Raw genomic sequence first — 14,589 nt, 5'->3', positions numbered from 1 at the left:
TAGTGATAACTATTTACCCTATGAAACAATCTTCAATGAATAATCTTCACTCACATGGCATCCATTATTATAACACTTGAACTCCTTTTTTTTCTCTTCTTTTCCAAGGTTTTGCGAAGAGATATTATTGTTATTTTCTAATGAACAGATATTTTTATTTAAAAAAAAGTAATGAAAGCTCCTTATTTACAAATATCTATATCATTCCCAGAAACCAACGAAAAGCATTATATTGTTTTTCTTAAGCGCTTGCCAACTAGGTAAAAATAGACGGTAAATTCGTCAGAAGTAGACACGCTAATCATATATTATGTCTAGGACTTTTTGTTGTGAATGGTGGTTTCCTGTGAGGTTGTGCATAATCCATAACACCTACGTCCTCCATAGCTTCATTTCCTTTCGGACCTTTATCTTCTTCCATCTGATCATGTAGTGAAGCAGATCCCAGTAATGTCCTTCTGTGCCTATCCAATCCCTAAATCATGCAGATCTTTCATGTTGAATGTTTAAGAATATATATATATATATATATATGAGTGTGGCTGTTTGTCAGAAGATGGAGTTGGGTTAGTCACCCAACAATCACATTCTTTGGAGATTGAAAACTGCTGCACCTTTTAGGTTTCACGAAAAAACATGATGTATCCGAACAGATGCATTCTCTTTCTAACCGACGTAATTATTGATAATTGACCTCTTGTATCAGACATATCTATTAGAAACATTGCTGTAATGTTTAGTTGTATCTCATGGTGAGAGGACACACTCAAAACCAAAGGATATGTCTAAAAGGTGCAATTCTCTGTATATATATGGGTAACATTAGTAGAAAAGAATTCATTAATTTCATAAATTTGTTGTCTACACAATTTCTTTGTTCTCTCTTTTCTCTCCTCATCACATTCATACAATTTCTTTTTAGTTATTTCTAAGGGAATACAATTCGGTTTTGCTAATCGAATATTCCATACTTTGTTGTATCCTGGAAGTGATTTGCCAATAACCCTTTAGCAAACTCATTCGAGTGGGGGCAAATAACACTTTAAGGAAACGATTCAAATCGTACCTCAAAGTCATCATTCGGATTATTCTCTATATTTCTATATTTAATATAACAATCTTAAAGTGTTATTTTCATCATGGATAACAAATCTAATAACATGTCTTTGAAGATTATCAATCAAGATGTCTACAAGTTAGACAAATTTGATGGATCAAATTTCACCCGATGGAAGGACAAGATGCGTTTCATGCTTACTGTTCTAAATGTCATATATGTGTTGGACCCAAAATTGGAGCCTATTTGTGAACCAAGTGACAAAGACTCGGACAATATAATTGTTGATCAAAAGAAGCGTGAAGAAGATGAATTGGTATGTCGAGGACACATCTTGGGCACATTATCTGATCGTTTATATGACCTGTATACAGACATTCAATCTCCAAAGGAAATTTGGGAAGCACTTGAACACAAGTACACAACGGAAAAAAGAGGTACCGATAAATTTTTAATGTTCAAATATTATGAATTCACTATGTTTGATAACAAACCCATCCTAGACCAAGTTCATGAATTATTGGTCTTGGTCTCAAAGCTTCGTGAACTTAAAATAGTTATTCCGGATCCTATGATAGTTGGGGCTATTATGGTAAAATTACCCCAAACATGGAATAACTATAGAAAGAAACTTCTACACATGATGGAAGATATTAGTTTGGAGGATTTGCAAAAGGGTATTCAAATTGAAGAGGAAACTTGAAATCGTGATAAGAATTTTGCAAATCAAGATTTCTCTAAAGTTCACATTGTCGAAGGAAACAAATATAAAAAGAACTTCAAAGTCAAAATTGAGAAAAGGAAGTTTAAGAAGACCAATTCCAACAACAAACAAAAGAATGCAAATGGTGTCTGCTACCATTGTGGAAAGAAAGGCCATTACATTCGTGATTGTAGACACAGGAAAGCAAGTGAGGAATATGCCAATAAAACCAATAGCGCAAATATGGTGGAAAACTCTGGAATTGATAACATTGTTGCAATGGTATCAATGATGCATATTGGTATGATTACCGAATTGAATATAGCAGCAGCAATAAAATCCTCTGATTGGTGGCTCGACTCAGGAGCTACTATACATGTGTGCAATAACAAGGCACAATTCAAGACATATGAAGCATCAACGGACAATCAAGAAGTTTTAATAGGGAATCATAATTCCGCCAAAGTTCTAGGAAAAGGAACCGTTGAATTTCAATTTACTTCTGGGAAGAAATTGACATTGCTTAATGTACTGCATGTTCCAGAAATTAGAAAGAATCTTGTGTCTACAAATTTATTATGTAAGAACGGTATAAAGACTGTTCTAGAGTCCGACAAGTTAATAATGTAAAAAAATGGGATGTTTGTTGGGAAGGGGTATTCTTGTGATGGGATGGTCAAACTAAGTATTAATAATAAAGTGAATTCTTCTGGCTTATATTGTTGAATCTTCCTCTCATTTATGGCATTTACGTTTAGCACATATAAATTTTAAATCTTTAAAATACATGCGCACACTTGGTTTTATTGCTTGCGATGATGATTATAATAATAAATGTGAAACATGTATTCAAGTGAAAATGACTAAGAAACCTTTTCCAACTACCGAAAGAAATACAAATTTATTAGACTTAATACATTCTGACGTATGTGAATTTAATGGGGTTTTAACAAGAGGAGGAAAAAGATATTTTATCACATTTATAGATGATTGTTCTAAGTTTACTTATGTTTATTTATTGTCTAATAAAGATGAAGCTTTTGAGTGTTTTAAGAGCTACAAGGATGAAGTTGAAAACCAAAAGGGAAGGAAAATTAAAGGCCTTCGTAGTGATAGAGGTGGTGAATATTTTTCACATGAATTTGATATTTTTTTGTGAAGAGCATTGTTGGAAGTATGCCCACAAAGCCACTCATTTGATGTAATAGCTTTTTGGAATACTTAATGTATTAAACTTTTATATGTTTAATGGAGGGCAAAGCTTATTGTTAATCACTATTTATTGTATCATGTGTTTAAGCAATAAGGGAATCCAAGGGATGTATTTGTTCTAAGAGACAAGTGATCTAAGTGAGTTAGATTATCGAGACCATTCTCTTATGTTCATTCCTAAAACGTTCATAGCCATAGGATTGCCAATTGGGCATTGACAATCCGCTAAGATTAGTATGTGTTATGTTGACTCAAGCGTGAGTATGACTAGTCTCAAGTCATTTGGTGTTGGACACTAAGACAAACACATAGGTGCTCGAAAGAGTAATCGAGTACACTGAACTACGATCAAAAGAGAGTTCGAACATACATGTCATGTATGAACTCTAAAGTTGCAATATGCAAAGTAGTCCTTTGACCTGAGGCATCATAAATGTCTAATGGTTAGGTCCTTGATCTTTGATCATGTCAAACGGCATTCCATCGGAGTGTCCACGGCATTGTTGGGGTCAAGCTATCTAGTCATGTAGACATATGAATGCACAACAAGGGATCTCTAACCTTCCATGGTGGAAGGAGAATACTCTAAGATATGATTCTAAAGTCTTTGGCCAAAGCAAATGAATATGACTTAGGAAGTTTGTTCCAAATCATATTCAAGGGAATCATATAGGAAAGTATCACATTGGATAGTAGACATGAAACAAACTATCACTTAAACAATGTGATTAAGAGTATTGTATTAGAGAAGGACCGTATTGCATTGTAGTTGTAACTGGATAGGTTCTCCAACCAATTCTACTTAGCTTGGGTAACCATGATATTCTGCTAGGCGTCACTCATGGTTTGTGGAAGCCCTAATGGTTAGCAAACACTAATCAATAAAGGGAGAATTGAAATGTGGTTTCAATTCACAATCGATCGTTAAGAGTAACAATCGCCCACTGCCTCGTTAATTGGAACCTAATGTATCGTACACCGAGTAAGGATGTATGTGAAGAAATCAAATGAAATGGATAAGCAATTAAATGGTTTAATTGAAGAATGGTCAAGATTAATTAATTAGTTAATTAATTTTACGAAAGGTTCGTGTTGGGCTTATATGTTGGTTTTGGGTTTCGGGGCCCAAAAGCGTTTTGGTCCAAAAGGCCCATTATGTTTAAGTTGTATGACAACTAAAACAAAATGGGCAAATAGCCCAATAACATCAAAGATGCCGGCCATTAGGGTGGATGGGCAAACTTGGATTAATTACAAGTTTGCCACTCACTTGTAATGAAGTATAAATTCAACTTTATAGCTTTATTTTCAAAAAGGGGTTTTCTAGTTGAAATTGGGTGAAACATTTTCTCTCCATTTTTCTTCCAAGAGGCCGGCCACTAAAGGAAGGGACATCTAGCAATCTCTTCTTCCCTAAGTCATCCATATCATCTTCACAAGATACATCCTTGGTGAAGAGACTTAGAGACATCAAACTTTTGGTGTTTTGGAGAACATATCCTTATTTCCTCAAATCTTCAAAGGAGCACTAAAGGGAGGAAAACACAAGGAGGATTCAAGGAGCTCGGAGGTGACTTGAAGGCCCTCCACTTGGGTGAATCCCTTGTGTAAACAAGGATGAGCTTCAAGGGTAAAGAAACTCTAAATCTTTACTTCTCTTTAATGTTGTTAAAGAGTTTATTGGTTCACCATATGCTAGGCTTTGAAAGTCATGGGTTTTATGAATTGTTTTTTAATGCATGTCTACTTTAAAGTGTTAATAGCTTGCCTTTGTATTCAAATGTTCATACTTGTTCTTGGCTAGGACAAATTTTTTCCTTCAAGCATGGTGTTGTACATTAAAGAACTGCACCTTATACACCACAACAAAATGGTTTGGCAAAAAGAAAAAATAGGACACTCACTGAAATGATTAATTATATGATGATTAATGCTAATACTCCAAAATATTTATGGGGTGAAGCATTGTTTACTGCATGCCATATACACAATAGAATTACATATATGAAGACACATGTGTCACCATATGAAATTTGGAAAGGAAGAAAACCAAATTTGTCATATTTGAGAGTATAGGGTTGTGTAGCTTTTTATAAGGCACTCGATCCTAAGAGATCCAAGTTGGGTCCAAGAGGAATTAAAAGCATATTTGTAGGATATGCAGAAAATTCAAAGGCATATAAGTTGCTTAATTTAGACTTAAACACAATAGTTGAGTCTAGAGATGTCGAATTTATAGAAAATAAATTCTATAATGACTACTCATTATTTGGAAAAGAGAATGATCAAACACATTTCTCTAATCTGTCTACTAGTCAATCTCAAGGTGAGAAAAGAAAACAGTCTGAAACTGTTAATGAACCAAGAAAAAGCCAAAGGGTAAGAAAAGAAAAGACTCTAGGCTCTGATTTTATTTCATCTCAATCTATTGTATTTTTAGTCGAAGGAAATAGAATAAAGGTTCTAAAGAAAATACTCATATTGTTGAATGTTGAGGATGATCCTAAAAGTCTAAGCGAAGCATTGACTTCAAGAGATGCAGCCTTTTGGAAAGAGGCTATAGATGATGAATTTGAATCATTAATATCTAATCAGACATGGGTTTTAGTAGACTTGCCCCAAGGATCAAAAGCAATAGGTTGTACGTGGGTATTTAGAAGAAAATACAATACAAACGGGTCTATTCAGACATTTAAAGACAGGCTAGTTGCCAAAGGTTTTAAGCAGAAAAAGGGAATAGACTATTTCGATACATATGCACCAGTAGCTAGGCTCACATCAATTAGAATATTGTTTGCATTGGCATCTTTATATAATTTGCATGTGCATAAAATGGATGTGAAAACGGCCTTTTTAAATGGTGTTGTTATATGTTTATATGTCGACGACTTGCTAATCTTTTGTACAAACATGAAAGGTGTATCTGAAACTAAAGAGTATTTAAATTCAAAATTCAAGATGAAGGACTTGAATAAAGTAGATACTATCTTGGGAATTAAAGTAATGAAGCATAGTGGGGGTTACACTTTATGTCAGTCACATTATATAGAAAAATTGCTTCTTAAGTTTAAGCATCTACAAATAAAAGAAGCAAATACCCCTTATGACCCTAGTGAAACTTTGCTTAATAATTATGGTAGGTCTGTTGCACAGCTTGAGTATGCTAGTGTAATCAGAAGTTTAATGTATGCCATGCATTGTACCAGGCCAGATATCGCATTTGTAGTAAGCAAACTTTCTAGATACACTAGTCATCCAGGTACTGCTCATTGGAAAGCAATAAATAGAATTTTTTGTTATCTTAAAAGAACTATTAACCTGAGTATAACTTACTCTGAGTTTCCAGCAGTACTTGAAGGATATTCAGATGCAAGTTGGATAACAAGTGCTAATGATAATAAGTCTACATCAGGGTGGATTTTTACAATTGCCAGAGGAGCAATTTCTTGGGCTTCGAAGAAGCAAACATGTATAGCACATTCAACTATGGAATCTGAATTTATAGCATTAGCAGTAGTAGGTAAAGAAGCGGAATGGATTAGAAATTTGTTATTGGAAATAGAGTTGTGGCCACAACCAATGCTATCCATTTCTTTATACTGTGATAGTGAGGCTACTTTGTCTAGAGCATACAATAAGGTATACAATGGAAAGTCTAGACATATTAGCTTGAGACATGAATATGTCAAGCAATTAATAACTGATGGAGTTATTAATATTGTTTATGTTAAATCAAGTAATAACTTGGCGGATCCGTTAACGAAAGCACTTTCAAGAGTATTGGTAGTTAGTACATCTAGTGGAATGGGGCTAAAACCCTTTACTGAAAATTAGCCACAAATAATGGTAACCCAACTTTGTCTAGAACATAACTAGTTTAAAAGTTTAATGGGTAATAACAAGTTATTGTTAAGTGGTTGTGAAATCACTGAAAATTATTATATAGCTCATTCCAGGATGATCAGTGCAAGGCTGCTACGTTTAGGAGGATGAGTTTTATCTCTTAATGAGGTTATTTGTAGTTATGTCTATAGTAGCAGGAACATGGGAAGGAACCTCACCTATATGAACATAAGAAGTGGTGCCGCTTCTACCAAGAGTTGGGTTTTCTCTTGTAAATGTTCATGAAACCAGGATGAAGCACAAGGCCATAATAGTGCTTAATTAGTTCAGAAATTTCTTTAAGGAAATAAGACATAGTCATGTGTGTGGTGATTCCGGTTTTAACATAAGAATAGGTGGTTTAAACTTAGGTCACCCTCGCATTCGTTATAACTTTGAATTACTTACACTAATTAAAGGTTTAATTCGAAAGACACCTTTATTGTATGCATGATTATATCGGTATGCTTGTGATTAATTTAAAAGAGAAGTATTGTAATACCATTTATTATATATTCTTAAAATATGGAAGGATTGTTGAATATTTAAGAATATATATATATATATATATATGGGTGTGGCTGTTTGTCAGAAGATGGAGTTGGGTCAGTCACCCAACAATCACATTCTTTGGAGATTGAAAACTGCTACACCTTTTACGGTTTCGCGGAAAAACATGATGCATCCGAACAGATGCATTCTCTTTCTAACCGATGTAATTATTGATAATTGACCTCTTGTATCAGACATATCTATCAGAAACATTGCTGCAATGTTTAGTTGTATCTCATGGTGAGAGAATACACTCAAAACCAAAGGATATGTCTATAAGGTGCAATTCTCTCTATATATATGGGTAAAATTAGTAGAAGTTAATTTCATAAATTTGTTGTCTACACAATTTCTTTGCTCTCTCTTTTCTCTCCTCATCACATTCATACAATTTCTTTTTAGTTATTTCTAAGGGAATACAATTCGGTTTTGCTAATCGAATAACACTTTAAGGAAACGATTCAAATCGTACCTCAAAGTCATCATTCGGATTATTCTCTATATTTCTATATTTAATATAACATTTCATATCATATTTATGCATTTCCATGCAAAATATTGACACTATCAAGCCATTATATCATATATACTTATTTTGTTAGGCTGTGAATCTGGGCACCATTGATTATGCTGAGTCTTGTTTTAATGTGTGGTCCAAATTCATTAACTAGCATGCACCTCAGAAGCTGTTTGATAATATAAGTTTGGCAAAAAAAATTACCCGTTCTTGCAAAATCGTAGTTTATAGTACTGATTTTCTTCTCATCCCAATTATATATGTTATGTATATATCCCCTGCCACAAACGGTTATACGTAGTGCGCATGCATGAGTTGACCACATGCCCTGAATCTTCACAGGGAACATATGGTGAAGTAGATATATGTGGCCACTTGCACCACCATGCATCATTCTAGCAGGGATCATACTCTAACTCAGCAATTGGGTGAATTCTTATGTACGTACCTTCATTTTAATCGATTTCTTCTGGTCAATCCCAGAAGATACTGTAAAAATATCATGTCCTGCACATCGCCACCATACCATCACCATCGTAAACAACAAAAAATATCACATATAACAAGAATAATTTTGGGAAATAATTTTTTTTTTCCTTGCACAACAGAGGAATGTTTATATTTCGTGGTTAACAACATGTATAGTAAGAATAATATTGGGAGATAATTTGACTTGATTAATTCGAAAATAGATTAAGAACCTGAAGTTGGTCCATGGAAATGTCCTTGTTTCCTCAAAAGATCATCCTTTGGGATACTCTCAAGGGTGAGTAGTGTTTCAGCGTCGACCTTCACTTCCACTTGCTTTGTTTGCCATTCTACTGAGATAGTCGGCCTCGTCGACGACATTGAAGTCTCAGAACATCTTAAGACATTCCCTACATCCTGCACCAAAACCTAAAATAGTTAGGCCACTTTCAATACTATACAATAATAAACCATTTATATATTGCATGCAAGGTAGGTTCTGTCACAATATTTCAAGATCATTTCAGGTAGCTATATTTCAGTTAATTAGATGAGATTATGATGACCATTTTGGTTGGTTCAATTACGTTAAATCCCATCAACGATCTTATATATATAGGAAATTGTTGTGCCGACCTCAATAGAATGGTAGGCTCTACAGCCACTTTCCCTTGGAACGAAGCCTAGAAGTCGGGCATTGCATGCATGCATGGAAAGGCACAGAAGAACGAGAAGAACAATTGAAGACATAATTACTAAAGACAGAGGTTACGATCTCAAGGTTTTGAAGTCACAAACAGAACTAACGATCGATGGTTCAATCGATGAGAGTAATGGAAAGTCCTTCTATATGTGTGAGTGAGTTGACGTGTTAGGTTTGCATAGTATTTGTAGTGATAGGGGAAGGAGGAGCAATAAATGCAGGTAGTAGAGACGTTCTTAAAGAGAACATGTAGGTGTTTGGGTGATGAACGTTTAAAACCAAACTCAAGTTATTGAAGCCTCCCCTTGTCCCCTTCACCTCTCACTTTTAAATCGATTGGAGGGCCCTAAAAAGCACAAAAGCATGATACATAGATAACTTATCTGGTGCATAAATAATGCATGGAAATAGATTCATTTCCAAATCCATTGATCCCACATAGTAGAGTCATAAGGTGAGACCTACTTATAGGTGGATTTCACTCTTTTCGACAAGATACGAGTATCTAAATTTGAAATTTTTAGATACTTTTTTAGATCTATTGCCGATATTAAGAAGTAACCAAAAATTTGTATTCATTTTTCATGATATTATGCATGGATCAGATGTATCATGGCGAATTCTTAAAAAAAAATTGTGTCCGAATGTGCGTTATTTTGTGATCATTGTAAGTAGATATGGTGCATTACTTATAGAATTTTACTTTCAAGATAGATGAGTAAATATATAATTTCACGTATATATTCAATGTGGAAAGCTAAAACTCTCTAATTTGATATTTTTTTAATTATATTAAAGAAAATGAATGGTTCTAATTATAAAAATTGTTAAGATAAGCTAATCACAAGTGAGTTGAGAATGAAAGAATCAATGGGTTGGAAACTCTAATAATTAATGTCATAAACCGAGTAATTTCAATATCCATTGAGGTAAGTAACACGAAGGTTTTGTTTTCTTTATGCGAGCAGTAGTAGGGAAGAGGTAGAGAAATTTAACTCGAAATTTTTGATGTAAGGATAGTTACTCTTAACTAACTGAGTTATAATTTCATAAACATGATGTTAAATGAGTGATTTTAAAAAGAGAATTGTATAATCTTGTTAAAGAAGCGTAGAAGAAGTTGAATAGGACCCATGAGTGGAGTGGGAGGTAGGGACATAGGGACGAAGGAGACAAAGGAGCGTGGCAAAACCGTCACTGCAGCTTCTTTGTGGACATGGAAAGGTCCACCCTCCCCCACCAACGTCGGTACTTAGTATGCACTCTATGTGGCAATGTACCCCATGTGCCTCGCACTTGGTTTTTTTGCCACACCACCCGTCTTAGCTAATTAGGTTTGAATAGAAAATAATGTTAGCACATTTTTTCGGTTTATTTATTGTTTTGCCTATGAAACTATCCTTTAATCTTATTTTATTTTTTAAATTGAATTTGTCTCACTTTACTTCTTGAAACTATCAAAATCGAGTCGTCACACTGGTAAAGAATTGGCTATTTTTAAAGGTTTAAGACAATTTAAAAATTTTAGACATCACCAACCACAATGACACATCTTTACCAATATGGTAAGAAATGGTCAGACTGGTCTTTCATTTAATTAACGTCCATGAGACTAAGACTGTTTAAGGGGCAAATCAATAAATGAGCCTTTTAAAAAAAAAAAAATGTTATCTATGTTCATTTTCTGAAACAAAGTGTACCGAAATCACTTTCATTATGAATTTGATTTTTATTTGGTTGTCTCATGCTGTGCATGGTTCAATTTAAAGGGCTTCGGTCGTTTGGGCTATGAACATGGTAACGAGTTCGACCCATTCATGTTGTTGTCAGGCTGGATAAACAGAGTTAGCATCATGATTCGGTGGGTCTTACAATGTATCATTTCATCAATGGTTATCAATAGCTTCGTGGATTAGCGGGTGAAAAAAGTTAAGATTCCATCATAAAGTTACTTGATAATATGGGGAGTAACCTAATTTCTTATAAGCACCCTTACGTGTGGCAAATTTTCAAACCTAACATGTGGACAACACAACTCGGATGATGTGGAGCACATTTGGCCGTTGAGCTTCACACGTAGGACAACCTGCTCTGATAATATGAAAAAAGTTGAGGTTCCACCAAAAAACCAATTGGCAATATAGAAAGTAGCCTAACCTCTTGTAAACACATGCAATGTCTCTCCTCTCATCAATGTGGGATTCACTCTCAACATAGAGATTAGTTAGCCCTAACATTATCTTAAATTGAATGGAATACACTAATTTCACGCGTAACTGACGCTAGTACAACTCAGAATGATTGTATTGGACTTATTCTTGTGTTTCTGGTTTATGCAAGGGATCGATTTGTGCCCAAATGTTTCACCATTCGACCTCATGGATCTAGGGTTATCGAGTAATAGTATTGGTCCAAGATGATAATAACGGATAATTGGACAATAATAGATGCCAATATGTGATTTGTCCCGATTCAAGTCATCATATGACTTAGGCTAAGGCTCTAGACTGAATTCAGTCTAAGCTGAAATTTGATTTTAGTCCGGAATGAGTTGATGTCATCCATGTCAATACTGCTATGACACTTGACCATGTCCGAGGTCAGTTTGTTGTTGCGACCGCACCAATTGTATCGTAATATGGTGACGAGATATTTGGACATGAGGGTGACGACTTTGGCCACAACCCATGAAGTCCATTAAGTAACTATTGAAATCCCACATCGGCTAGAGAAAGAAACAAAAAAGAGTTTAAATATCCTAACTACACTCCAACTAATATCGAGGTCTTTTGTGATAAAATCTCACACATGATGAATTGTGTAAATGGTAATTACCAAGTTGGGGACAATACTGGTGTTGTTCGAAGCAAGCCCTTGGCCTGTCTCTTTGATAATTTTACAATAACAACATATAATATCATTCCAACTTCTAGGAGCAGCGTGATAAGCTCCGACCGCGACCCAACCACGAGTTTCTATATTGGTTCACTGTTTTTAGAAGATTGAGCATAGATGTAAAGGTTTCAAGCCAGTAAAGTGTCAACAAATATTTAAGGTGAGAGAGCTCAAGGTGGAGAGGATATCAAATTATGTCATACTAATTATATTCTATCATAGCCAAGGGCAGAGCTACCATGGACCTAGGGGCGGATGCCCCTACTAAGATTTTTCTAATTCTGCTCAAATTGATATGATTCTGCAGCAGCAGAGCCCCCATTAAGATTTTTCTGGTTCTGCTCAAACCGATCTGGTTCTGCAGCAGCAGAGCTGGGTCTTAATTGGTAAAAAAAAATTAAAAAAAAAGTGAATGAAACGGGTCGTTTAGTCTATGTTAAAAAAAAAGTATGTATAGTGGGGGACCGCTTGTCCCCACGGTCCACCCCCATTCCATCTCTGTTTCATTTTTATTTGCCTTTGCCAATCAAAGAGCAGTGTGGTGCTGCTCTGCCCCCAAATTCCCAACAACTTGAAACGGAACTGTTTGGAACCAAATTTACACTATCGGCCCGTGCAATCAAGGCCGTTGATAAACATAGTTCTCAACCATTGGATAACAGAATTGTTAAGATAATTAGAGGATATATTGTGGTTTTAATCGTGATATTATCTTGTAAATTATGTTGATATTTTCTTGTACAAGATGAGGTGCAAATTATATCTTCAAAGTGAGCAGTGCAGTTCAATTTAATTTGGGATTCTTGGAATTTAAACTTGTGGTGGATTAGAGCATCGGAGTATTTTATTGTTATTATCTATTTAAAAGTGGGTGATAAATGGTGGATAAATGTTGTTATGCACGTAGCTCGGAATCGATCAAGATGGTTTGGTGAGATGCATGCATGGTAGAAGAGGTGTGAAAAGTCATGATGCATGGATGGGATGAAATTATGAGATAAAATGAATTTAATATTCATTTAAAGCAAGCCTAGGAACGTAGGTCTTTTTGGTGATGTGATGATGAGGTAGGCTAGGTTTTTAATGCATATTTCTTGGGTTGGTGCCGTGAAGATGGATGGAGGAAAGCAAGTGGTGAAGCCACATCACCAAAGATCAAATCCTTTAAAGATCAAGTCACGTCAGATACATGGAAATTTGAAATAGGACTCTACTCGAGAATCAGGCCGTGCCAAGCAAGTACATCAGTCTTATAAATACAGATGCAATGGCAACGAAAGAAGCCCCTCCAATTCAACACACAACTACCCTGCGCAAATTCTCTCAACAACCTTGAGATTTTTTTTCTTTTCTTTTCGCCGACACACCTTCAGTTTGGATAAACAGCACTGTGAAGGCAACCAGTGATATCTTCAGTTGGCATAAACAGCACTATTGCCGTAGAATCAGCCAATCTCGCAGCATCTTCAGTTGGCATAAACAACACTGTGTCGAGGGCGACTGGTTATCTATTCAAGTCTCGGTCAAGAAGGATTTCCGAATCCTTATTGCTCGAGGTCATCTCATTAGCATTCTCAGCGAAGTGAGGTGTTACCAGGTTACTACATTCGGCACCCTAAGAGCCGAATTTGATATTGAACTTCGCAGAACTAGCAGCCTTGTCTTTAGGTTCTAGAACCCGAAGGCCAAGAGTATTCCTTCCTCGGCCGCAGTTAGGAGATTCAGAAGTCAGCAGCGCACCCAACGCAACATTAAAAAATTTTACTCCTTGGCCGAGCTCGGCTGACGAGTTGGTATGCCCACATTCAACTGAAGGACGTAGTTAGCTCATAGATTACTCAGCCTGCGCGCCACGTAGGCTTGGTAGTTTTTAGGGTAAACAGGAACAGAACAGGAGCAAAGATGTTGTTCCCAGCCAGTGTAGTGCAGCCACACCAGCAGCTAGCCACTCTCTGGCCGACATATATATATTTAGGTAAATTTTTTAATTCCTAAATCTATAATCCCTAACCCTAATTAATTATTTATGACGAATTTTTGTTTAATTGGTATAGAAATATAGAATCATATGGTAATGCACTAATATGGTTATTGGTTATTGATTAATGATATGAATTCCATGATTATTGATGAATGAAATTATGAAATTACAAATTCTATGAATATGGGTATTGGTTAATTGAATTGTTGGTTGGATTAGTTATTAGGTATATTAGTATAGTATACTCTAGGATTAAGAGTCTTAAGAATTTTATTGAGATTTTTATTCTATAAATTCTACAAATTACGTATGAACCTTATATGTTATTGGTATCAATATGACTGACTTTGCAGACTAAAACATCATGGAGAGGTTTTTCATAAAAAAATATTTGTGCCGCCATCCCTAGTTATTGAGAAAAATAATGATACTCAGGGACAATATAGTGCAGAATTTATTTTATCAAATCTTCCATCAGATCCTAGTAATCGAATTCGAATTTTAGATTACAATCCTAATATTCGAGATCAAGTACACAGAGCATATGTGCTAGCTGGTCCTCAACAACCTAAAACCCATAATTTTCCTTACAAGGAATATGGATACACACAAAGACGAT

The 14,589-nt window shown here is 35.3% G+C and overlaps 1 protein-coding gene across 1 annotated transcript; it reads right to left on the bottom strand.

Annotated features, from left to right (window-relative positions):
* Positions 1 to 301: 301 nt before the first annotated feature.
* Positions 302 to 9,141, bottom strand: LOC126625435 (uncharacterized). Its single transcript, XM_050294530.1, has 4 exons — positions 9,028 to 9,141; positions 8,625 to 8,808; positions 8,372 to 8,430; positions 302 to 475 (listed from the first exon to the last, which is right to left on the bottom strand). The coding sequence occupies exons 1-4, from the start codon at positions 9,139 to 9,141 to the stop codon at positions 302 to 304; spliced, it is 531 nt and encodes a 176-aa protein (XP_050150487.1).
* Positions 9,142 to 14,589: the final 5,448 nt, after the last annotated feature.

Source organism: Malus sylvestris, chromosome 6 (genome assembly GCF_916048215.2).
Source record: "Malus sylvestris chromosome 6, drMalSylv7.2, whole genome shotgun sequence".
Classification (NCBI taxonomy): domain Eukaryota; kingdom Viridiplantae; phylum Streptophyta; class Magnoliopsida; order Rosales; family Rosaceae; genus Malus; species Malus sylvestris.
Note: the sequence above shows the minus strand (reverse complement) of the source record. Positions and strands in the feature narration are given on the sequence as shown.